The following is a 24,945-nucleotide window of genomic DNA, read 5'->3' on the forward strand; positions in this document are numbered from 1 at the left end:
GGATTTGCAAACCTGAGATCCCAGAGAAATGTTTGGTTTCCCTTCTCATAAGATGTGCGTGAAATGCTAGTATGTGTGTGGGTGCTCGGAGGTGCAAGGATTTTGAAAACATTCATCGTTCCCATTCCTAGGTCTATTAATACATTATCTTTAGGCATCGTTAACCTGGTCAACTGCTTGTTAACTTTGACTCTGAGGAGTCCAAAATGTCATAAACCTGTTTAAGAACCTAATCATTATAAGGCACTGAAGTATGACAAGAACAGATCAATTCTTCAGCCTCAATTCCAGCCAACTGCATATCTGAACTACCTAGGATTTAGGAAGACTTCGGTAGAGGAAGTGGCATTTCTAACTTGCTTAGGAAAGTCCTAATTCAGCTTTGTTTGCTCAGGAACCAAATGGAAGATTCCCAAAGTTACGTTCCCTCTCTACAGAGGTTCTAAACTAAATGCAAGTAAGACAGTCATTTGATTAGCAAACTCCAGCCATGTGAGAAGACAGCTGCCAACAGCACAGCTGCTAGTTTCCCAAGCTGATTTTCATCACCCCACAACTATCACAAGCATGGAAAAACACTTAGGTGCACAGATCAAGTCTGGTCAAAATATGAGAAATCGACAATAAATGAAACTCTGAGGCCTCAAAGTTTGTGCAGCAGACCCAAGTAACCTGGGCGAGCAGCTGACCAAAATGCCAATTCCCCAAGTTAAAACGCAATTTAGTTAAGCTAAAATGCAATTTAGTTAAGCAACCAAAGTCTTTGAAAGGCCATTTTAACTCCAAATGAGGACCATTAACAGCAACATCAGTGTTTTCTGAAATTTTATTATTTTTAATGGGTTCATAACAAAATGAAGACCAAAAGTTTCTTTCAAACATTCTAAGACAACATAATTAAGACCATCAGCACTCATGCCTACAGCAAAGGTCAAGTCACGACTAGCCTGCCCAATTCTGAAAATATAACCCTCAAAAATGAAATAGTGCTGTTTAACTCCACAAAATTATTTTCAGTGAAGCAAGGATGACTTAGTTAGCTTCATGAGAATGCCATAAAGCATGATCCATAGCAGAGTCACAAATGACTGTCCCTCACACAAAAGTAAACTGTCTTAATTGGGAAGATAATCACTAATCATTTCTTTAAAAATGAAAAACCTTATAATATAGATTACTTAAAAAAAAAACCTATACCACAGAAAATATACCAACATCAAGGTTATTTTTAGTCAATAGTTTTGAGTTCGCCTTTAATCCCTTTTCTTATTTCTTGCTTAACAATGTTCTGAATCTTCCAGCTAAAACCAAGATACTTCTTGGAATTCTTTATAGACTTCTTCCTTGGGAAAAACACTCTCCTTCTGACCAAAAAAATACTAAGAAATCCAATGGAACTGGATTTCATTGCGGTTTTTTTTTTTTTTAAAGTGATGTGCTTTTAATTTAAGAAGAATTACTATAATACAACAAACTTTATTTTTTCATTCATAAAAACAGTCCACAGCATTCATAAAACAGGGTGGCAGAAGAAATAAGAGACACTTTTCAGGTGGATTCTTTATGTTTAAGAACAGATGAGTTGGTAGCAATTTAATACAGATGGAAAACAAATACAACCACATAAAAACAGGATTTAAAAGGGGGAACGTAGGAAATTTATCAACCAAAGTTAATTTAGAGCTTTCAGGCATGCAACTCAACATCCAAATTTTCTCCACTTGAAACCAAACTAAGTGCTTCAATAGCTGTTCAGAAAGGAGGCCACAAAAATACTGCAAAAATGTTAGTCTTACATTTAACACCCCCCCCCAAAAAAAAAAAAAAAAAAGGCAAGAAAAGAGAAATGAATAAATCCCCAGCTACCCCCAGGCTAATCATAACAAGTTTACCCTAACAGAGACAGACAGAAGAAAAAATAATTTTGTACAGCTTATTTCTGAGGTACAATACCTTAGAGCTCTCATTTGGGTGCTTCCTGCTCATGCTCTTTTTGGTCTAAACAAATATGGTTAATGTAATGGAATACATATTGAAAGAATTTCTTAAAAAAAGAATCACAAGTTTCATTTTATATATACAACAAATTTTTAATTATGTACTGAAAATAAATTACAGGAAATAACTTTAAAATGCAACAGAGGACAAAGTCACGATAAACATTCCCATTGAATTCCCTTGGGGGTGGGGTGAGATTGCAGTGCTCAAGGAAGATAAATATCACAAATATATCAAAAACTTCAAATTGTCTATGCATTCACACACGGACATGAGCCACAAACATTCCTTCACAGGGACTGTACTTATTAGCCTACCACAGAACCAGATTTTGCCATAAACTACAAAACTTTTAATACAAAATCGTATTTATATATTTATAATTCATATACATGCCCTATCTGTGATTTTAGAAAATAAAAGCTACACACTGTACAGACACTCTTAACTCATAGCTGTAGGCAACATTTTTGGATGGAATTTCTCCCCCAATAAAATTAATGGCATATTTTATGTACATGAAGGCGAAACTGCATAAAGACAGTTCAGTTTCCCAGATATGCATCTCCTTTTAGGGCAGGTTTATAAATTTAAAAAGGCAAGACAAATGTACACCTCAGAATCACTTTCTTAGCTACAAGAGTTGTCATGTGATTGCTGTGAAGTTTCTGACACATGCATTTATGTAATACTGGTATTGAAGGCAGTAAAGCAATATATACTTTTAATGTAGTGGCTCAATAAAGGCTTCATTGTCATTCCCATCTGATTCTTGATACAGTGATTCATAACTTCTCTAAAAATTAAAATTTCAATGGGACACTGTGTTAAAGAGACTCTGAATAGATTTCTTAAAATATTTCCCTGAAATATCCTTTTACATAAGACAAAGTTCACTAACATTAGATTAAGAAAAAGGGGGGGAAAGGATTAAACATGGCACAAATGTGCGTAATGAAACTAACGCTCCTCAGCCAATCTCCGTGTCTTTGGAGCCGTGAACAGAATGCTTAAAACCAACAAACAATTGTCACACTCTGTGGCAGCCATCTGTGAAGCCAGTTATACTAAACTACTTCTACAGTTGATTGTAAACTTTGGTTTATTTTTATTTGAGTTCTCATTGTACAGCAAGCATGAAAAAAAGGGAGAGTGGAGTCCATGAGGAGATGAACTGTCAGTCTGTCTTTAATCTGGCATGATGAGACACCTGGTCAGTCAGGCCTGCTTTGATGGAGTTTGTTACAGATTGCCTTATGTTTTCCTCCATCAAATTATCACCCAGGGGCTTCAATACCTGTGGTATGAGAAATGTGCAAAACAAATAAAAACATGAGGTAAAAAAAGAGTTACATATAAAAATAGATATAAAAATTCAATTCAAAGCAATGATGAAAAATAACCAGGAATGTGGGAAATAAAAAGATGCGTCTCCCAAAAAAAGGCATGATGCTACAAACAATGCAGTTAGACACTTCATAAAGCAACAAAAATTACTTTCCTCCTAATCAAACCATTTACAGTTCCTATGAGATGGATGTGCAATTCCATACCCTATATGCAGCATCAAATCTGGTATGTATACAGCATTTATGCAGACCGGCCCAGACGGTCCTGCTTATTGTCCTACATGTGTAAGTGTGAACACTTCAGATAGAGAAAAAAGGTAAAAATACTGTCTAATTTTTCTTCTTGTTATTGTTAGATGACAGTCGCTGTCGCTGTGCGGATGAAAGAGCACGATGGACCATTCGACGTCTAGTAACTTCAAACAGTTTGGAAAACACCTAAAACATGGAGTGATTCGTTAGGAGAATGACTTGGAGTGCCGTGCAGTTAAAGAGTTTAAGACTACAAGAATTTAAGACTATGTAGGTTTCTCACCTTCCTGGGACTCCTCTGAAGCAAAAGAAAAGAGAAATGCAAAAAAAAATTTAGACAAGGTTTCTTCACACAGCACAGACCCTCTCTGACTACTGATAACCTTACCTTGACTATATTGAAAATTACTTTACAAACTTTATAGATTCTTCCATTTAATTGTCTTGTAATAAGGGCACTTCTAAAATACCAGAAACAATGCTATACAGGAGCTGACTGGTTTCCAAAAGAAGACATTGTGCAATTATTGAAATTTGTGTTTTAAAAAGAAATTCATGTTGCAGTAAATAATGGTCCAAGATTTTGTATGAAAGCTTTTCAACCATCTTCTGTTAGAAAATATCGAAGGAATATGAAGTAGTGAGATTTTTATCAGAGATAAAAATTTAAATTTAAGAAATATCCAAATGCATGTTTCCAAATCAATCTGAATAAACAAAACATTGCCCTAAGGAAAAAATACAGAATCCAAATTAATAGGTCAGTTTATCAAATCATAATGACATTATTACAGGAAAATCAGCATCCAGCCAACTTTCTTCAAAAAATAGTTTATTTCTTCAGTCTTTGAAATTAAAGCCAAAACAATCATGGACCTTCATATCCCAGGTCTTCAAGTAAGATCAAAACTTCATCAATTCAAAAATGCTATCTGAAAATGACTATTTTACTGTCCATGAATAATATCTGCAGCTTTCATGCTGGCCTTTGACATGATGCTCAAGCACATCTCGATGATCATTTTAATGACAACATTCTTCAGTGGAACTTTCTGTACACAGGCAATTCCAGCAAACAACTGAACAACACACCACATGGCTTTCCATAGTAGATACTTGGCAGGTAGGACTGAATTCTGGTTTGAGGTAAAAGATCATGATTTGAATTCTGGCTGAGGAAAAGATTATGATTAAAAGAAGATGGTTCTCAGTGGCACTGTCCCTTTTCCTTAGTGTTTCCATAGTACAGAGATCAAAGTTTCTTTGGCTTACGAAATTCCTACAGGGAAGTTCCCTGGAGTACATAGCAAATCACTACTCTATTCGTGGCAGGCAACAAAGACCCAAATACTATCCAATATTATTAAGCAATTTCTTTTGCTTACCGTCAAAAATCAGTAACTACATTTTCGTTTCTCACTGCCTGCTGTCTGGCATAAACAGGCCTATGGCTAAGACTCTATCAGAGGATAATCACATTATGACTTTAAAGAAAAAAAAAAAAAACCTCTCCAGTTCATACTTTATATTCAGATTGCACATCCAAACAAACCAGAAAATATCCTTTTGATAGTCCTAATATAGAGCAAAGTAGGTATCAAATGCTGTAAGGGTGGGAAAAAGTCACAGAGATAAGATTAGTTAATGAAAAACCAAAAGATAAATACCAACCTGTTCCCATAGTGTTTCAGCAATCTGATCAATCATTGTTCCAATTTCTCTGAACTCCCCAGAGTATTTCACATATGCCCATGTACAAAGAGATGTCAGTGCCAACCCCATGATAAGGTTACACAAGACAGCTATAGAGTTTAGGCCAATGAAGCCAGTCAGTCCTGAGATTATATACATAGCAAACATGACTGCAAATAGTGTGGCAGGGGTACGAGCAGCATAGAAGATGTTTTTGCCATCATTGTGCTTTATAAAATTTGCATAGGTTTCTTCAATTTCAGCCTCAAGCTGGTCCTGATAACGACGGCAGAATTCATCTCCACCCATTTTTTTTACGGAACGAAACTGTTTAAGAGCCACTTCCTTGAGATCCAAGTGTTTTCGCTCCAGATCTGAAGGTGCAATGTAAGGCTTGTCGCCACCGCATACCTGGACAGACAGGATTACAGGACAGATTACAGGCTAGAAATAATTTATACCTGAAAGAAATTCCCTGCTCATGTTTCAGTCTCAAAAAAAATCAAACCATCTATAATTGTTTTAAATGTATTCATTAATACCTCACATGTAATTGTGACTTATTTCTTACATGTTTAACTTACTCAGGCAAAATAAAATTTTCAAATAAGACAAATACCAGTAAATACAAAAAAAATTACACTGCAATCTGTGTTTACTTGACTACACTCACCAATTTCAATAGAGGACAAAAGACTGGTGGCAAAAGAGTAAGAAGGGTATATTAATGCCTCAGATATTAGCAAGCTTAGTACAGACACTGCTATTGGTCTTAAGCAAATGTTACTTCCATCAGAGGCTGTCAATAACAACACTATGCATCACGTGTCAGAAAAAACATTTCAGGGTAGTTTATGTAAGAACTAACCACCTGTGTCCTGCACTCTAACCATGTGATCTATTGGCTTCATTTATTTCCAGCAAAAACTGATAAAGGGAAATGAGCCAATGATGTCACATGACAATGCATAGGGAGCACAAATTAGTCCAATTCTTTTAAAGAGGAAAATCTTTTATTTCACTCTAGTGTCAGATTTAAATTTTAGTTACAAACCTGTTCCATACTTTTGCAATAGACATCTCTTGCTCCTGCTACTGCAGCAAGATTATTAGCTTCAGCTGTTGCCTAAAAAATAAAATGTGCCAATTTTATGCAAAAAATACTCAATGTCTCTATAAATTTTGATAACTACAGTAAGTTATATACAATAAAAAGTCTGAAAATGAACCAGAGAAAGTATTATCAACTTCCAGCTTTCCTTTCCATGAAAGGGAACACCAGTATTAAGGGCAGAATGATTGCCTCTAATTGGCTGCCTGCCTAATTTTGTTTTGCTTAGGTTTGTTGAAAGGGGTTTGTAGAAATTACCATTCATGTTCCGGAAATAAAATTAAAAAGAGAGAACCCTAAAATGTGCTGAGTCTCCAGATGCAAAAAATCAAGAACTATCTTGATTCTGGTTCTATCTCTTTATCAGTATTACACAAGAGACATGTTGAAATTCACAGAATGGATTATGTGATTTTTATGAAGAAACACTTGTTTAGTCCACTATAAAACTGAGAAGTTGCCCAAAGTTGCAAATATTTAAAAACATGAACTATGTTAAAATAAGACTGCCCCAAAAGTACATCTTTTAAAAATTCAAAAGGAAAAAAAAAAAATCTATATTCACTAGAAGCTGCTCTACATCATTAATAACAACAGAAAATTAGTTATTTCAAAACAGCATTTATTGTCAAGGACTCAGAGAACAAAGCAACTTAGTTCAGAAGGACCCACATAAAGTCATCTTCTGCCACAGAAAATTTCCTCCACTTTTTCAGCATGGTAAGGAAAGGTACTGAGTACTCTTATTTCTGATGGCCTATGTGTACAAGGTCTACAATCTCTAGATACAAAAACGTCATTAAAAAAAACTTTTTGGGCCCATGACATGTTAGTTTTAAGTATCTAAAACTTATTTGCATGCAAAGACGCACCACTCCATTTCCATCATTTATCGCTAAGGAATTTTTTCTCCTTCATAAATAAATAGATGTAAAAACACACACACACTACCTGAAGCATGGACTTTGGATGTGGAAGTTCCTCTCCTTGATAAATTTTAATGTAAGCCTAAAAATACAGAAGGCTCATTATATCAATAGGTCATGCAATTTGGCTCTACATCTCCAAAGAAAGAAAAATCATTAAATATAAAATGATTCATTCACACTATTCAAAGGAAAGACTAAACTTTAAAAATCATACTCGCTCATTCCTTTTGATTGTCTTCTCAATATTATTAAACACAAATGCTGCTAAACAATATCCTAGAGAAATGTTTTCTAAATTCCAACTTCCATAAAAGTTATCTCATATTTTAATGTTATAGGTAAAATACCATTCACTTTATGAAACGAAAACCATAAATCTGCCCTATTGCCTATGCTTCAAATAAATGTTAGTTTTTGACTTTGATCAGTTTAATATTGTATTTCAGTTCAAGAAAGAAATTAACTAATTTATGATTTAAAAGTAAGAAGGAAGAAATGGGAGTTTTAGTAATTCCATTTAGGAATTTTTCATCTGAACTTTCTACTGATTCTTTTATTTATTATATTGTTTCTACTGATTCTAATTCACAAAGACAGTATGAGAGTAATCATTAAGTGTCTGTTAAGTGGACAAAAATACACTCTTAATTCACTGTTATTTGCCCTTCCACATATCTCTTTACTCTGAAGACAACCCTCGACAATTGTCTTGACCTGGCAAGGAAGCTATAAAAACTAGGGAAGAGTAGAGGAAAATAAATCTTGTACCTATTTACTTGAGCTCAGAAAACACTTTTATTACTTTCAAGCTCCTCTTATCAAGTCCTCAGAAAGGAGAGAAAGCTTTTATAACTGGAGATAAAAAAACTGTACTCCTAATAACTATTATCATTCACAAATGACAGGGTGGTATTACAGTAATATGGCAAATGTTAACTTTCTCCATATTGAAGCTGGAAAAAATGGTGGATAATTCTATAAACAAATAAAATCACTGTACAGAAATGCAAGTTGTCTGCTACAATCTTTTAAATACCTTTAAACACTGACACATCCAAATTAAGGAAAAACTACAATTTTTTTTGCTTTAAAATAATTTCTTGTATAGACATGAATTATAAATCATCTATAATTCCAACTTAGACACAACCATTTGAATCTAAGCGTTTTCCTACCTTAAAGTATTCTACAAGATCTCTACAAGTGACTTTAGATCCACTGATCTCTTTTTCTACCAAATTTTCAGGGGCAAGCAGCAATGGAACCAGATTTCGAAGCTCTCGTTTAAAGTCCTCATCAATATCTGGTGGACATGAAATTAGTCAACATATTAGTGCAAAAAAATAAATGTCTTCACTGGTAAATGTTCATACAATTCTGTCTCATGAGACAGTAGTACACAGGATCTTAACCAGATTAACTCCTTAAAAAAACACATTCAAGAAAATTTATCTTATCCCCTAGGGGAAAATATAATCCCGTACTCTGCTCCCCCTTTCCCTCATCCCCAATAATTTTTCAGCTTTGAACAAAAAAGATTGTGGTGTACCAAGACAAATTTCACATTATGTATTAATTAAATTAACTAAAACACACACAAAAAAATTATACTATCACCCCTGAACAGAGAGAATTAATTCTGACTGCACCAATACAGCATAGGTAAAACTTTTTAGCAGACAGCAAAGCATGTGAAATACTGAAATGTTCTCTCAGTCTTCAGAATTTTTAGAACATGGGTGCTGAGCCACAGACCACATAAAATAGGTTAATCATTATTCTAGGCATTTGCAACAAACCAATGGTATGCTAGAAAGACCACAGAGAACATGACAATCATATCATTAACAACACAGAAAATTTAAGCAACCATGTATTTTTAAAAAACTTTCAGCCTCTAAAAAATAAGTTCTGATTTCAGCAAGAATGGGAATTCCCACCTTTCAATCTCCCATCAAAACTAGGATTAGTTGCAACTTTAAGACCAGGATGTGGCAAAAGGAAGCAACCAAGATTTGAGAAACAATTGTGAATGTGCTTCCTTACATTCTGGAGCTCTTCATGTTGATTTTGTTTAACCTGAGGGAGAAGGAGACAGGGTGAAGGTTGCACACAAGAGGGAAAAACTGATTTTTTTAAAAACACACACTCACACGCTCCCATACATGAACACGCAACTTAGGTGCGACTCTAGATGGGTGTTTTTTGATAATGTAAAATATTACCAAAGACCTATTTCTGACCACTTTGGCAAGACCCCACTCAGTCTTAAACCAAGAAAGTTGTTTTTTCCTGTGTTAACTGCCAAGGATACCAAAAAGTATAAACAATAATTAGACAAATATCTAAAACATACAAAAGTTGTGGTTTTATGGTTTACAATCCATAAAATAAGAAGTTGTCTTTTAATCACTTTATCACATAATGGGAAAGAGAAAAGAAAGAAAAGTAGTAACTTCCCTACAAATCAAAGGTCAGATCCTGAGCAAAATAACAGCTAAGGTGAAAAGCTCCAGTGTAGCCCTAACAACCTCAGAAATCTGTTAGGATGTCAGCAGTTTAAACAGTAACTCATGATTTTTTTTTTTTTTTTTTTTTTTTTGGTGGGACTCTCGCCGGGGAATGAACTGGTGCTGCAGAGGCTGCAGGCAGCCTTGCAGCCCAGCGCTCAACCGCTGAGCCACCAGGGGAGGCCCAACAGTAACTCATGATTAATGCTATTTATTACTATTTTGGGAAAAGAGATTGTCATGCATATTCTTGAAGACAGTCTTAAGCTTACACTATTTTTAACAATTACTTATTCAAATATAACTCATTCACATATCTTTCCAGGCTCTTCTCAAATACTATTCTTAAAAAAGAAAAAAACAAAACACCACCGCATCATTCATAATCAACAAAACCTGCAAACCACCTAACTCTTCATCAAGAGTAAAAAAGAAAACGTGTCTATCCATACAATGGAATACTGCAAAGCAATAAGCAAAAACAAACTAAACATGCAGTGATAGGGACTGACATCAGAAACAAATAATTTGGCAGGAGAAGACATACAAAAGAACACACAGTGTGTATGATCCTTTCATAAAAAGTGTAACAGCAAACAAAGCCTGTTAGAGTTCAGGATAGTGGGTGGGGAGGAAGGTCTACTATATGCAGCTGGATTGATTAATTAGTTATGTGACGAAGGGCAAGTTACTTTTCTGGGTAATCGTTGCATTATAAACATAAAAGGCTTAAGCAGATGAAGTCTACAAATGCCTCTTGTAGATCTATCTGTGGTCACTCTGGGAGACCACTTCTTGGAATAAGGGTCTCACTCATCATCTATGTGCAACACATGCACATTCTACCATCTGGCCTGCTTCAAATGTCCAGCAGCTCAGCTGGGCCAGAAAGAGACATCCAAGCAATCTAAGTAGATGAAAAGTTAAGTCTCCTTCAAATTTTCATCCTTTATTTACTTAGAGGGCAGCTGGTTGTGGAGAGAAATATTTATCCTTAGTTTCTACTCAAGGACATTGGGGAATCATGTCCGAAGTCACCTGGGCTAACCTAGGTATGCGGCCTATTCCAAAGACACTGCAGAAAACAGCGGCCAACACAGCACTGCAGCAGCCCGCTCCTCTAGCTGGTTGGGTGCTTCTGTTCTCTTTAAAAAATGGGGGCTTACCTGCAATCTCTTTTCAAGGAATTGTTTTCCACCTTCCAAACCATATGAATGTTCATAAGGGTAACTCCAATCTCGAATCAAGAACATTAATGTCTAAAGATTTAAAAAAAAAAAAATCATTTCTTACAAAATTTTACAAAAATCATTACTTCAACAACTGAAGCCTCCCCATCTCCGCTAAATAATCTTTATCAGAAGTTATAGTCACCAAATGGTTAGTATTGCTCATAATTATCTGAAGGGTTTACCTAAATCAATACCACCGGCAACCCCTATACCAAACAATTGCCTCCATTTGAGAACCTCACTGTATATAAGGAGATGTCACCACAGGCAATAACAAAGGATTTTTAAAGTTATTTATCCCTTTAGGAATAGATTTTTAAATGATAAAATACTTATTTACCTGAAATGGTTTCTGGTAGATTTCTTCCATTGCAAGTCTGCCATACTCTGTAAATAACTATTAAATCAAATTATTTAAAATAACGCCCCCAAAGAGATTGAAAGACATTTATAAAACTGTTCTATATCAGACCACCAGATATCAGAATGTTTAAAAAAAATTGGGAGTTCAAGCACTTCATTTTTTAACACACCAGACATATATTAAAATCTCTTCTACTTCTACTTCAGTCATACATCTGTGATTTAAAATCACAGAATAGTCAATCTTCTACCATGTTATAGGCGTCTAAGACATAAATTCACAATAAAGTGGGAATTAAGTTTTGAATATTCTTTGAGACTACGTACTTGCAAATGTTGAAGATCATCTTCTTGAATATTCTGAGACAAATTATATACCTGTTAAAAGAAAATTTTGTTATTATTTGTGTATAACTTGTGGAAATAAAGGCTATTTTATACCTCAGCACAAATGAATGGCTGAGCCACTATCTTAACCAGTGGCATGCGAAAAGGATTTTCTCTTTTTTCTTACCATCAGGGTAAACATTAAGAGGGAAGTAATGGTAGTAAATTATGTAAAAAATATCAACACACAAAAATGGAAGTCTAGAAAATGGCAGCCATAAAAATGAAGTGTATTATGCAGTTTCTTTTTCTCCTCAAAGAAAAAAGTGAAAACTATTTCCACATTTTTCTATGTCAACAAATATGAGAGGCACAGTCCTCCCTGGAATAAACACTTCAGAGTATTCACTGGATGCCTTGACTACCATCAGTTCTAATGTGGTCTCTTTTTACTTGTGTAGAAAATCCTCAAACTACACAACATGAAATTCTCACCAGCTTGTGCAACAGTAGATGGCACCCTTGCCCTTTCTAGAATTTTTAGAAGTGTTCCAAGGCACAAATCCCAGAGCTGATAATGGAAAGTCCAAAGATTCTCAGGAAAGGGAAACTGGAGAAAAGATTCACTAGGTTCAGTTGCTGAGTCAGACCTTTAAAAGGTGATTTAGGTCACCAGAGGAAAAAAGTGGGTATCCCTAGATGTCATCTCTGCTAAGGTGTGTAAGAAAACAGGGTTACTCCAAAAACAGAAAAATCTGTTCTAACAGCAGATAAGTGATAAGCTAGCTGAACCACTTGGAGGTCAAGAATATAAATAGCCAATATAGACCAGCAAAACTAAAATATTTTCAGCTGACTGATTTCAAACAAGACAACCTGAAAGCATAATCAACCTATTCCTAGCCATATGGGTCTGAGTTGTTAGAAAATAGATCGAGATGCAACACAGGACCAGGTTGCAAATAGTAAATAGAGAAGATGTGTTTACCTTTGATCATTAGTTCTTACCATACTGCCTTGTATTTAATAGATGCTCAATAATTACATGCCAGGAGGATCAACTTGTTATTGATCTAGTAGCCAGAAAGCTCATGTAATGAAGGAAAGAAATTCAGCTTCAAAGATCAGGAAGAAGGCAATAATAAAAATAATTTTAATCTTCTTGATTATCAGTAGCTTACAGAGCACTTTCTTATGCATTATCTCACTTCTAACCGTATACAACAACCACATTTGAGATAAACAAGATAGGTGAAATCCTTATTTTATAGACAACAAAGAGTTTGAGTACCTTTAAATGTTGTCCAAAGCTAGAACTCCTCCTATCATAAAGTTGCATAACTAAACAAGAAGACACCAAAGTACAAGTTTTGGGACAGACAATTCCCTCATGACAATTTAAGGCATATACTAAAACCAACTAACATGAGAGGCTATAATGTAATAATATAAACACAAAGATGTAATTTCTGCTTGCCTCAAAGAAATGGCAGTTGTGACATTGCAAGATCAGACAAAAAGATGAAGAACAAAATGGAAAAAAGAGACTTTAAGAATCCTTTATAGCGTCACTTAATTGGCAATGACAGAGAGCCCAAGTCCTATAATAAACAGAAGTCAAGCTGAAAAGCACTCCTCTTTTTAAACTTTCTTTCCACTCTGACAGTTACACTTCAAATTGAGGAAGGAAATGGGAACTTATGCAGACAGGTCATGTGAAGTATTCCCAAGTATTATAAAAGTTCCAAGACACTGTGACAGGTAACACCTATAATCTACCAGTGACAAGAAACATTTCTTATCTCAGGAAAAGCACATCCTTTTTTTAAACATCTGCAAGTATACTTGATACTTCATCCCAGCTGGGCCCAACACTGTACTTTAATGATACATTTTTCAGCCAGAAGTGTCAGCTGATCTCAAAAATGGTAAAGTCAAGAAATACAAAATGACATGTGGTGGTTTAAATTCAGTCCAATCAGTCTAAATTATACAGGAAAGAAAAAGCCTAGCTTGAACAGACTAGAACTTGACAGAACATCAAACACAATTAGGATACAGACAGAATAAGTGAAAAACAAAGGATATTACCCCTTTTTAGATTTGTCTATACATTTGTTTAACACAAATATCACTTGTTTCCTAAGTATGAATTAATTCTTGTGCCTCTAACTTCATTAGTTCATATAATTGAATACTAGTTGTCATAGATAAAGTAGAAAACTAAGGCTAATTACTTGGCTTGTTTGGCTAACTAAAAAATAAAGATGAACTCTGTGCCTGGCAGGCAAATAACTTGATTCAATTAAGTATAACATGCATTATCTTTTTTCTTTCTTTAAAAAAAAAAAAGAACGGATTCTATAATGACAAACTAGGAAGACTGGCTATGGGATTATTGCTTCCTCTCTTGATAAGCACTCCAATTAAAAAATTTCACATTGTGAGTCAACCCCAAGAGTGAAAATGTAAATGACCAATAAGAAATATAAATAGCTCCTTAATTTTAATCTCTTTCCCCTTCATTCAAAAGGCATCTTGAGGAAGAGCAAAGATATTAGAATCATGTGGATTGGTCAAGCCCAGTACCACATGTCTCACCTGGACAGAGCTAGTCATAGTGCTCAGAGCAAACACTGTTGCACAGTCTTTGATAGTTGACTGGCTATCAAAGGCACCCTGTGTATCCATTAGCAGCACAGCCACCTATGAATATAAAGGTTTAAAATACTAAGTAAAATATTCACTAAAAGTTACTATAAAGATCAAGTAGAAATGATAAATGTTGAAATCAGATACTAAGTCAAGAAAAGTACTCTGGTAAATATCATGCATTTTTGACATAATAATCCATATTCATTAAGGTTATCAGATATTGCTAGTTCTGTGCTGTTGGAGCTTTAATACCAGAAAATAGCTTAAGTAAGAGTACAAGAGAGAAAAACAGTAATGTGAAAATAGCATTTTACTTTTGTTCCATTAGGTCGGTCAATCACAAACACTTCATTCCAGACTTGTATGCCCGTTGTTTCTCTTTCGCAGCCACCTCGCCATGTAAAGCCAGTCAGTGGTTCATTGTTTCCACCAATCCAACTTTGAGAATCCTGTTTAAGTCAAGCATAAATGTAAAGTAAAACACAAAATTTAAAAACGAAAAAAGAATGTAAGAAATCACCCATTCCTTGTTTTACAGATGAGGAAGCTAGTCCAGAGACAGAAAATACACTGCAACATTATGCCAGTAGTTACACATGCAGCCCCAAATCTCTTCTGGGGTGCTTTGCAGGAGATATGGTGTCAAACCTGAAATGCCTTAAAGCTGTTCGCTATTTACTCTCTAGGCGTCTAGATAAGTGGGATCACACACACTTTTCCCCCTTTTGGAAAGATTCCCAGTAACATTTTTAAATTATAAAAAATAGTTTCCACAGCCATTTTGACATCTCCTTGCACAGAAAAACAAAACTAAGTTCTAGACAGAATGGCTGTCAAAATAGCACAGTTCTCTTAGAATAGCTTATACTAAAATGTTTTCACACTGCTTTAATTTTCTCTTTAAAAAGAGTATCAACTTTAAAAATAACCATGAGACTTGTTTGGAATCTGATCCAAACAATCCAAATGTAAGGAAAAAAAGTCTTTTTCAAAATCAACAGGGAAATGTGATTCAGACTGGATATTGTAGTAGATGGTGTTAAACAGGGGCAAACATGATTGTTAGGTGTGATAATAATATTGTGATTATGCCAAAATAATAATAATAATAATAATAATAATAATAATAATAATAATAATAGTCATTATCTGTTAGAGACTGTTATTTATGGTGAAAGGATACATTTGACACTTGCTTAAAATATTCCAGAAGAAAAAGGGGGGTAAGGGCATCAAGGAGGAAAATACTGATAGGTAAACTAGGGTTTGCTACACTATTCTATTTTGAGGTTATGTTTAAAATTCTTCATAATGAAATGCTAACCACAGAGCTAAAGTTGTTCATAAGTAATTTGTCTGGAAATATTAACCTAGGTCACAATAAATTAGTTAACTTTAGTCAGATGTCAAGATTCCTATATCCCATACCCTTTAAAGTATTCCACAGAAAAGATTCCTTTGTTTCAGAAATACTTCTAATAGCTTGAACACATACTCCAAAACAAACAGTAAAGCTCAAATCAAGGGTGAGAAAAGATGTTTAAGGTAGGTTCAATAAGGAATGAAGTCGTTTATTAAAAAAGCTGGTATAAACGGGAGGAAAGCATCATCTAGTCCATTACCTAATGTGAAAACTCAGCCTCAAACTTTAAACCATCTATAATTATTAGCCCACAAAACTCCCATCCCCTGTAGTTTACCAATCCAATCAATAACAAAATTCTCTTGGATTCTTTTATGTATGATATTACTATAATATCTCAAAAAAGCCTTTATCTTTAAAGTGATAAATACTAAATTACTTACAAATGAAATAACATCTGAATACGTTGTAATAATAAGAAGGTATGAAATGAGTTAGGGTATGGATGAAAAGAGAGGGATGAAATTGACAATTGCTAAAATTATCAGTGGACATTTATTATACTGTATCTACTTTCAAGTGACTAAAATTCTTTATAATAATAAAGTTTCAAAAAGAAAAAATAGGAAGTGGCCTAGGGGTTAAGTCTCAGCACTATCACCGCTGCAGCCTGAGTTTGATCCCCAGGCAGGGAGTTAACCATGTAAGGTGCAGCAGACCTGTCCAGTCTCTCCCGCTTCTCCCCTCAGCAGTTATTTCATTAAATCTGCCTGTTCTTCTCCCATTGTCTCTGGTGAATCCTCTCACCTCCTGCTACATCCCAGTTCGCGTATGCATAAATAAATAAAAATAAATCTTTTTTAAAAATAAAAGGACAAAGTATGACAGAAAAGTCAAAGCAAGGCTGTACAGCATTAAGAATGCTTTATCTAACAGCTGGGACTACATCAAATTAAAGAGCTGCTGCCCAGCAAAAGAGACAATAACCAAAACAGAGAAACCCCACCGACTGGGAGAAAACTTTTGCACACAACACTAACGATAATGGACTGATCACAAAAATCTACAAAGAGCTGATGAGACTCAACAAAAACAAAATAAATAATCCAGTCAAAAAATGAGCAGAAGAGCTAAAAAGAAACTTCTCTGAAGAGGAAATGCAAATGGCCAACAGGCATATGAAAAAATGTTCAACATCACTTGTAACCAGGGAAATGCAAATCAAAACTACCATGAGATACCATCTCACACCAGTGAGAATGGCACATATTAAAAAAACTAGCAACAACAAATGTTGGCGAGGGTGTGGAGAAAAAGGAACTCTCGTGCACTGTTGGTGGGAGTGCAAACTGGTCCAACCACTATGGAGAGCTGTGTGGAGATTTCTGGACCTACTAAACATAGAGCTTCCATAGGATCCAGCAATTCCACTCCTAGGTATTTACCCAAAGGACACAGAAACATTAATTCCAAAGAGCACCTGCACCCCTATGTTTACAGCAGCTCTATTTACAATAGCTAAGCTATGGAAACAACCCAAATGCCCGAAAATAGATGACTGGATCAAGAAGACGTGATATATATATATAATGGAATATTACTCAGCAATCAAAAAGATATACTCATGCAATTTGCAGCAACATGGATGGAGCTGGAAGGGATCATGCTCAGCAAAATAAGCCAGAAAGAAAAAGAAAAATACCGGATGGTCTCACTCATAGCAGGAATTTAGAAAACCTAAATAAGGGGCCAGGAAAAAGACTATAATAAAGAAAAAATCAAAATCAACAAGTAACTGTAAACACACTACGGTGGGGGTGGGGGGATCAGGGTCAAAATAGGGGGTGGGGGCAATTGTATGGAGAATATAACCAAAATGAAAATGCATACATTGTGCAAAAATGAAAAATGATGTAAGAATTATATATTTTTTTAAAAAAGAATGCTTTGTCTAGAAAAGTTCAACTAGCAACTATCATTACTTATTTTCAAAATATCCCACATTAACTTTTACACACATTTATACAACTTAATTATACTAAATTAAGTTTTAACCTTTCTAAACTGACTCCTACAATTGAAACTATTTTTTACATGAAAATTTGATCAGCATTTTTCTGACTTCCTATTGACATTGCAATAACCTACTTCACTGTGGAAGCAGTGAGTCACAAAAATCGGCTTCATAAAAGGTATGAGATCAAAGCAAACATCCTTTGACAGTTAAATGGATAAATAAAATCCAGTATAATCACTGTAGTGGCACATTAAGATAACAAAAACGCAAAACCATGAGTACATTTCATAGACAAAATGTTAATGAAGTAAAATCAAACACAAACCCCAATTGTGTAATTTCACTTGTGTGAAGTTTAAAAATAGGCAAAACTAGTCCACATAGAGGGAGTTTACAATATCGGTCACCTTTTGGGGGTAGATACTAAAAAGGAGGAATATAAGGGGGAGAGGAGTGGGGGCATTTCTTATATTTCATCTGGATAGGGGTGATACGGGTGCACACATACATACAATTTCATCAAGCTGTATACAAGATCTGCGCACTCTTCTGCATGTAAATTCTACTTCAAAGGAAAATTTAAACAAAGGAAAAATACATACATTTGCCTCAACTCCACCCCCAATTAACCAAGTCAGCATTAAAAAGGAAAAGGCATAGAATACTGACTATACACAAATACTTTAGAGTGAGAAGTTAATCTCTCTGCCACCGGCATCATCAATTCTGTCTCCCATTACAGATCTTAATCTCCAGTTATGTGACTGCCCACACATGTGATTTTGTTTTAAAAGACTGACCTAATCAACTTAATAATTCTTACATAAATTGTTATCATTTTTCATTTCATAACTTTTTGAGAATGACTAGTGTATCATCAGTACTTGAATTCCTGCAGTTTACCTCCTGCCTGGCAGTCATCATGACTGTCATAAGTCAGTCTATATTCTATAAGTCAGAGAGTCTCTATTTCCCAATAAAAGTTTAACTATAACAAAGTATCAATTCAACATAAGAAATTTTATTCTAGAAAAACTTTTAATTCACCTCTCAAGTTTACAAAAGGCTAATTTTTTCTTTCTTCCTGTAACTTCAGATAAAACTTAACTTTCCTAATACATGTAGCAATTCAAAAACTAACTATCCAAGAGACTATTTCACAAGAAAATGAAACCTAAAAACCAGAATTTCCCTAATTAGCAAAAAACTGGTAAAAGTCACAGCATAATCTTAGCTAAAAAAAAAAATAATAGCTAGTGTTTTTGTTTCTATCCAACTGTTATGATCCAAAATTAAAATACTCATCTATTTCTTTTTTAATTTTTTTTTTAAATAGAGGCATGCTTTATTTATTTATTTGTTTGTTTGTTTGTTTTTGTTTCTACATGCACTGGGTACAGTCAGAAGCACGGGAGGGTGAGAGAATTCACCAGAGCCAGAGCAGGGAGCAGAGCAGGCAGAAGGACCGAAGTACACTGCTGAGGGGAGCAGCGGGCGGCAGGAGAGGTCTGCGTGCCATGTGGGACCCTCCTCTGGTGGCCGGGGAGCAGCCAGGGACTGAACCGGCGCCACGGAGGCCGCGGGCAGCTTCGCAACCCAGTGCTCAACCGCTGCGCCACCGGGGAGGCCCAATACTCATCTATTTCTAAATCACAAAATAAAATGTTCACGTTTCACTCCTTTAGTGAACTGCATCCTTGGATGCAGTAACTTGGATCAATACAGAAGACCTACTAAGTCAGGATGACCCATTGCTTATGTCCTACTTCTTTAGGCAGCCCGCCACCCTCCTAGGCACACAGGGGAATGAAACACATCCAAAGCTGCCCCACTGTTATTTTTCCTTATTGTCATCTCCTAGGAAAAGCATGACCCACCACTAAATTATTATAATTAGTGGCATGCTATCCTAAAAAAAAAAAAAAGTTTGTAATTTTTAATTCACAAACCAGAATAAGATTTATATCAGGAATTCTATAGGGAAATCTTACAAATGAACATTCTAAGCACACTGCTGTTTAGAAACCACTAACTAGGTATATAACCACACTCAGACCATCATAACTTTTCTGTGGCTTCAGTATCTCCCCAAGAAAGGAGAGATTTCACTAGTTCAGAAAGTGACAATACAAGACAGATGTGTGGATGGCTACTCCCACGAAATGATCAGAGGTGGAATCAGAAATCGCACCGGAGGTAAAAATTATCTGTCATTACTAAACAAGTGATCTAAGTTATCTTCCCATTCTAACATCTATTGTCTATGACCAACTTGGAATCAATACATTGCAGTGAAGTAATACAATATCCAGAAGTCAGAGTCAAGGAACAGGAGGGGAAAAATCACCTGATACCATTAAAAAGGTGAAAATGTATAGAGAAAGGAAGATATAGACCAATTACTGTATTAGTCATGGGAGCCACAGTAATAAAGACAAGGCCCACTTTTGACAGAGGTTAAACCAGCCAGGAAATAATGTAATATCAATGAAAGATCACATGTGCTGTGAAAATTGGGAAGATATATATATATATACAAAAAATTGGGGCTCCCTGGTGGCACAGGGGTTAAAGTGCACTATCAAGCTATCGCCAGCTACTGCAGCAAGAGTTCAATTCCTGGCCGGCCAGGAAGAAACCGACATGGCACAGCAGGACTCTCCTGCCTCGCCAACTGCTAGAGCCCCTCAGCAGTGAATTTCAGTGGATCTGCCTGTTCTGTTCCCTACTCTGTTGAATCCTCTCACCCCCTGCACCTCTGGCTTACACCCCAGTTCTTGTATGCATAAATAAATAAATCTTAAAAAAAAAAAAAAGTAACAGTCACTGACGATAACTTATTTGAGATACACAGATGTACTTTCACATAGTCTCTTAGTAAACTACTCTTCACCCATTATTGTAGAAGTGACCAAGATAACAACAGGGGAGAAACTGAAACTTTAGGACATTACTTTTAAACAGGATTAGCCGGCATTTTTAAAACTGAGTTCAATTTAAAAAACACTACTTACCTTGTTATACATATATCTAAGCATGAAGTCCAATAGAAATGATTTCCCTTTACGAAAAGCTCCTGCCACGGATACCACTACTATGTTAAGATCTCGTATGTGCTCCTGCAGCAGTATCTTTTCCAAAGCTGCTTCATCAAGCTCAAAGTTATGGTCATCTTCATGAGCAAGAACAATCTGCACTGGACATGGTTTCTTCATAACCTCATCAGAATTTACTAGGTCATCATCTTCATAATCCTCACCTAAAATTAAAAAAGAGAAACAGGTTACATTAATCACTGCACTACAAACTTTTCCTGAAGGATCACAACTGAAGCAAAATTTCAAGTAACATTTCCCTTCCCCCCCATGTGAAAATAATTAAAAAGTGATGTTTAAGGATGCATTAGATTTCTCACTCCCTCTATATTAGGACCAAGAAAACTTATAGAATTTTCCTCTATATATACATGGGTAAACAGCAATACTAACTGTGGCCTCTGTCTCAATTAAACTGAACAGCTAAATTATGGACAGCTGTTCTTGAGCACTGCATTATTCTATAAACAACTCCTGTTACACCAACCATACAGAAACTAGATTCAGAAGGGGAGAAAAATCAATTTCACCTAGAAATTCAGATCCCAATTTTCCCCACAGGTATCACCTAGAAAACTATTCCAGGTAATCATTTTATTTTTTTTTATTTTTTTTTTTATTTTTTTTTTTTAATAGAGGCATGTTTTATTTATTTATTTGTTTGTTTGTTTTGTTTATACATGCACTGGGTACAGTCAGAAGCGAGGGAAGGTGAGAGAATTCACCAGAGCCAGAGTGGGGAGCAGAGCAGGCAGAAGGACCGAAGTACACTGCTGAGGGGAGCAGCGGGCGGCAGGAGAGGTCTGCGCGCCATGTGGGATCCTCCTCCGGTGGCCGGGGAGCAGCCGGGGATCGAACCGGTGCCGCAGAGGCTGCGGGCAGCTTCGCAACCCAGCGCTCAACCGCTGCGCCACCGGGGAGGCCCTCCAGGTAATCATTTTAAACAATGATTAAAACATGTATCTGTGAACTATAAACAGTATTTTTCATTCTGAAACTTAAAGGGCTAAGTTAAAATCTACGAAGTTTCCACGTATTACATGATCTATTTAACAGGTCCCTATTAAGAAAAACATAAGAGTATAGCCTGTCTTATTAAAGCAAAGCACAGGATTGTTTTGTTGGGAGACAATGCTCAGTGAGGTATAGTTACATCCCATAGTTTCATATACCTATGGGCTCTTTTTCACCAAACACTAGGCAGTACTTCAAGGTTACAAAGCTCCTTAAAAATAGCTATATAAATGTGTCCTTTACTCATCATGGCACACCAAAAGACAATAAACTTTACAGAAAAACGTTACTGAACAGGGATAAAGGAGTGAAGAAACAACTACACAACATGTATAGCATGGACAAATTTCTATAGTTTAGGTTTCTGATCTTTAAAAAACACAACTGCATAGTTAGTTCCAGCGGTTATATACCTTGTCTGGCATTCTTCCCTATCAACAGCTTGATATCAAGTAGCAACAAATTATTCCTGGGGACCTTGTCCTCTTATTATCAATTTTTTGAGAGACTCTTCCCTTGAGCCTGTTTACTAAGTGCCAGAGATAATACAGAATCTACTGTGTTTAATACTGTGACAGTCCCTCCTCTCAAGCAGACAACCAGTCACGAGAAGCGGCACATGATTAGGCAACAGTGCAACGACACCTTATGCACATGAAACACTATTCTCGGAGCAAAGATTATAGAGGTACATGAATGGACTTTTAATCTCTTTACAGAAACATTTAGCTTATTTTTTTTTTTTGCAAGACTATTAGAACCTTTACCTTCACATCATATATGTAGCAAAATCTTTATATACATACTATACTTTGTACATACAATATAGTTAACTATATAGACAGCAAAATCAACAACACTATTTCAAATTGTGCTGCAAACAGTGACAACACAAAATGAAGAGCAAGTAATTTCAAAGGACCATCTTTGGAAGTAAAGGTAGTTAGCAGGTAAATTAAAAGGGTATTACTACTGCCTTTTTCAGTGATATACAGCTATACAGTGATATACAGATGTGCTAAATGAATGCACAAAACAGTAAACTTTTCAGGAAAGGTACAATATAGTTAAAGTAAGGTACAATATTAAAGCTACATATATTGTTAAAATTAATACATCATTAGGTAAGTCCATGAAAATGGCGAAACAGTATACCATCTGAATGGTAAAAAGCTCCAAGCTTAATCAGGGGTGAAGACCATGAACTGGAACACAAACTGCCAAGAGGCCTGTCACAATTTCTCTGTTCCTGTTGTCTCACCTGTAACATGCGGACATGGGGATTATAATAGTACCTATCTCAGAGAGCTGGCACCATGATTAAGAGAGTTGGAGTTGAATATATACAGTTTACAGAAAGCACCTCAGGCACTTGTTATTAAAGTAACAGTAATTTTAAAATCTTTACTTAATGCCTTAACGCCACAGTCAATTTCAACTGACCAGTATAGCTGTGAGCTTGTTACAGGACAGGGAGAGGGGCAGCCCAAGCCCCACAAACCTGCCTATTCTAAATGGGTTCTGCCATCCGCCGCATCAACACAAAACATAGGAGACTTTAATGGGAAGGATCTTTAATAAAACTAGGAAACAATACAGATAAGGCAAAGAGTCTAGTTTCTAAATGAAGCACCCAAAGTTACCCGTCCCCTCGTGGGTAAAAGTCCATCCATATGGGATCGGCCCAGAGCAAGGCCCCAAAGCCTGCCACAAGTCTAAAGCATCTTCCAGTGGGGACCCACAGAAAAGGGCCAGAAACAACCAGACAAGCCCGGAAGGAAAAGAGCAAAATCAACATCAAGATAAAAGCTGCCATTGTCACCTCCCCACGGGTCTCACCCACATCTGTGTCACCCAGTCCACGACCAAAAGGCAAGCGCAGTTTCTTCACGTGTCTCTAGGCTCCATGCGCCTCCTCCAGGTCTCCTTCTGGCTCCATCCTGCTTCCTTCCTTAGTCTCTTCTGCAGCTTCTCCTCCTGCTCAGCTCCACCCTTCCTTGGGTGGGGCAGGGAACGTGGAACCTCCCCCTTTCCTGGGGACCACCCTGTTACAAACTGACATCACCAACCATTCGTTAGGCACAAACCAGGGAGCTGTCCTTGATACAACTCTCCTTTCCCTTATCTGTAAATTTAATCAATAACCAAGGTCTAAAATTTGTCTTCATTCAAAATCTCTACTAATGCCACCCCTGTTCCCATCACTGCCATCTTTCTCTCCGAGCAGTACCTAACTGGTCTCCCTGCTTGTCCCCTTCTCTAATCCAAACCAATGTAACCTCCACAGAGCAGCAAACTAAATAATATTACTCTTCTTTTTAATATCACTGTTACAAAGAATTAATAATCAAAATCCTACACATGCCTAGTAAGATCCTGTACTGTCAAATCTCTCCTGCCCCATTTGGTGCTACTCTCCCCTCTGTAAACTACAGATAGACAAACCAACCCTTTTTTTAGATTGTTATGCTATTACTAAGCTCTTTATAAACTCATTTCACTGGTGATAGTCCTCTTCTTGGGATGCTCTTTTCCATGTTGTTCCCCCAATTGATTCATACTTACTCCTTAAGTCTCAGCTTAAATATCATTTCCTCAAGAATACCTCCCCTGAGGTTCCTAACCAATCTTAACCCACCTATAACTTGACTTTCTATAAAAACTCTCCAAGATGCTCAATCTCTGCTTAAAATCCTCAATTAGTTTCACACTGTAACCAGAAAATACAAAGGAAAAAAAGGGATGGGGGGAGAAACTCTTAAGTTCCTTAACATGCCTCCACAGTCTTTTATGATCTGGCCTCTGCCTCCCCTCGGGGTTCATCTTGTATCACACTACTGTTCAAAAGAAATCTTACTGACTTAGAATAGGTCACACCTGTTTCCCATCTTAGAATTTTGGCCCTATGTTCTCCTCAATCTGGAATGCTCTGTCCCTAGAAATTTAATTTGGCTTTAATTCTTCATCATTTGTGTGTCAGTTCAAATGTCATCTCTTCAGTGTAGCCTTCTTTAATCATTCTGTCTAAATTACAGACC

General features: G+C 36.2%; 1 protein-coding gene across 4 annotated transcripts in view; it reads right to left on the reverse strand.

Annotated features, from left to right (window-relative positions):
- Positions 1-3,175: 3,175 nt before the first annotated feature.
- Positions 3,176-24,945, reverse strand: part of ATL2 (atlastin GTPase 2) — a gene marked incomplete at both ends in the record, with an annotated part of 40,486 nt that continues 18,716 nt past the window's right edge. Inside the window, 13 exons of one of the 4 annotated variants that reach the window (XM_084235265.1) lie at positions 3,176-3,295; positions 3,883-3,897; positions 5,271-5,702; positions 6,346-6,417; positions 7,354-7,410; positions 8,507-8,634; positions 9,272-9,410; positions 11,008-11,100; positions 11,414-11,470; positions 11,764-11,814; positions 14,365-14,469; positions 14,733-14,867; positions 20,813-21,057. In XM_084235265.1, the coding sequence (XP_084091391.1) occupies positions 3,176-3,295; positions 3,883-3,897; positions 5,271-5,702; positions 6,346-6,417; positions 7,354-7,410; positions 8,507-8,634; positions 9,272-9,410; positions 11,008-11,100; positions 11,414-11,470; positions 11,764-11,814; positions 14,365-14,469; positions 14,733-14,867; positions 20,813-21,057 (1,649 nt within the window). Of the gene's footprint in view, positions 3,296-3,677; positions 3,786-3,882; positions 3,898-5,270; positions 5,703-6,345; positions 6,418-7,353; positions 7,411-8,506; positions 8,635-9,271; positions 9,411-11,007; positions 11,101-11,413; positions 11,471-11,763; positions 11,815-14,364; positions 14,470-14,732; positions 14,868-20,812; positions 21,058-24,945 lie in introns of those variants that run through there. The other 3 variants (XM_084235267.1, XM_084235264.1, XM_084235266.1) reach the window with 3 other exon arrangements.

The sequence above is a fragment of the Talpa europaea genome (genome assembly GCF_964194135.1).
Source record: "Talpa europaea genome assembly, chromosome: 6".
Lineage (NCBI taxonomy): Eukaryota > Metazoa > Chordata > Mammalia > Eulipotyphla > Talpidae > Talpa > Talpa europaea.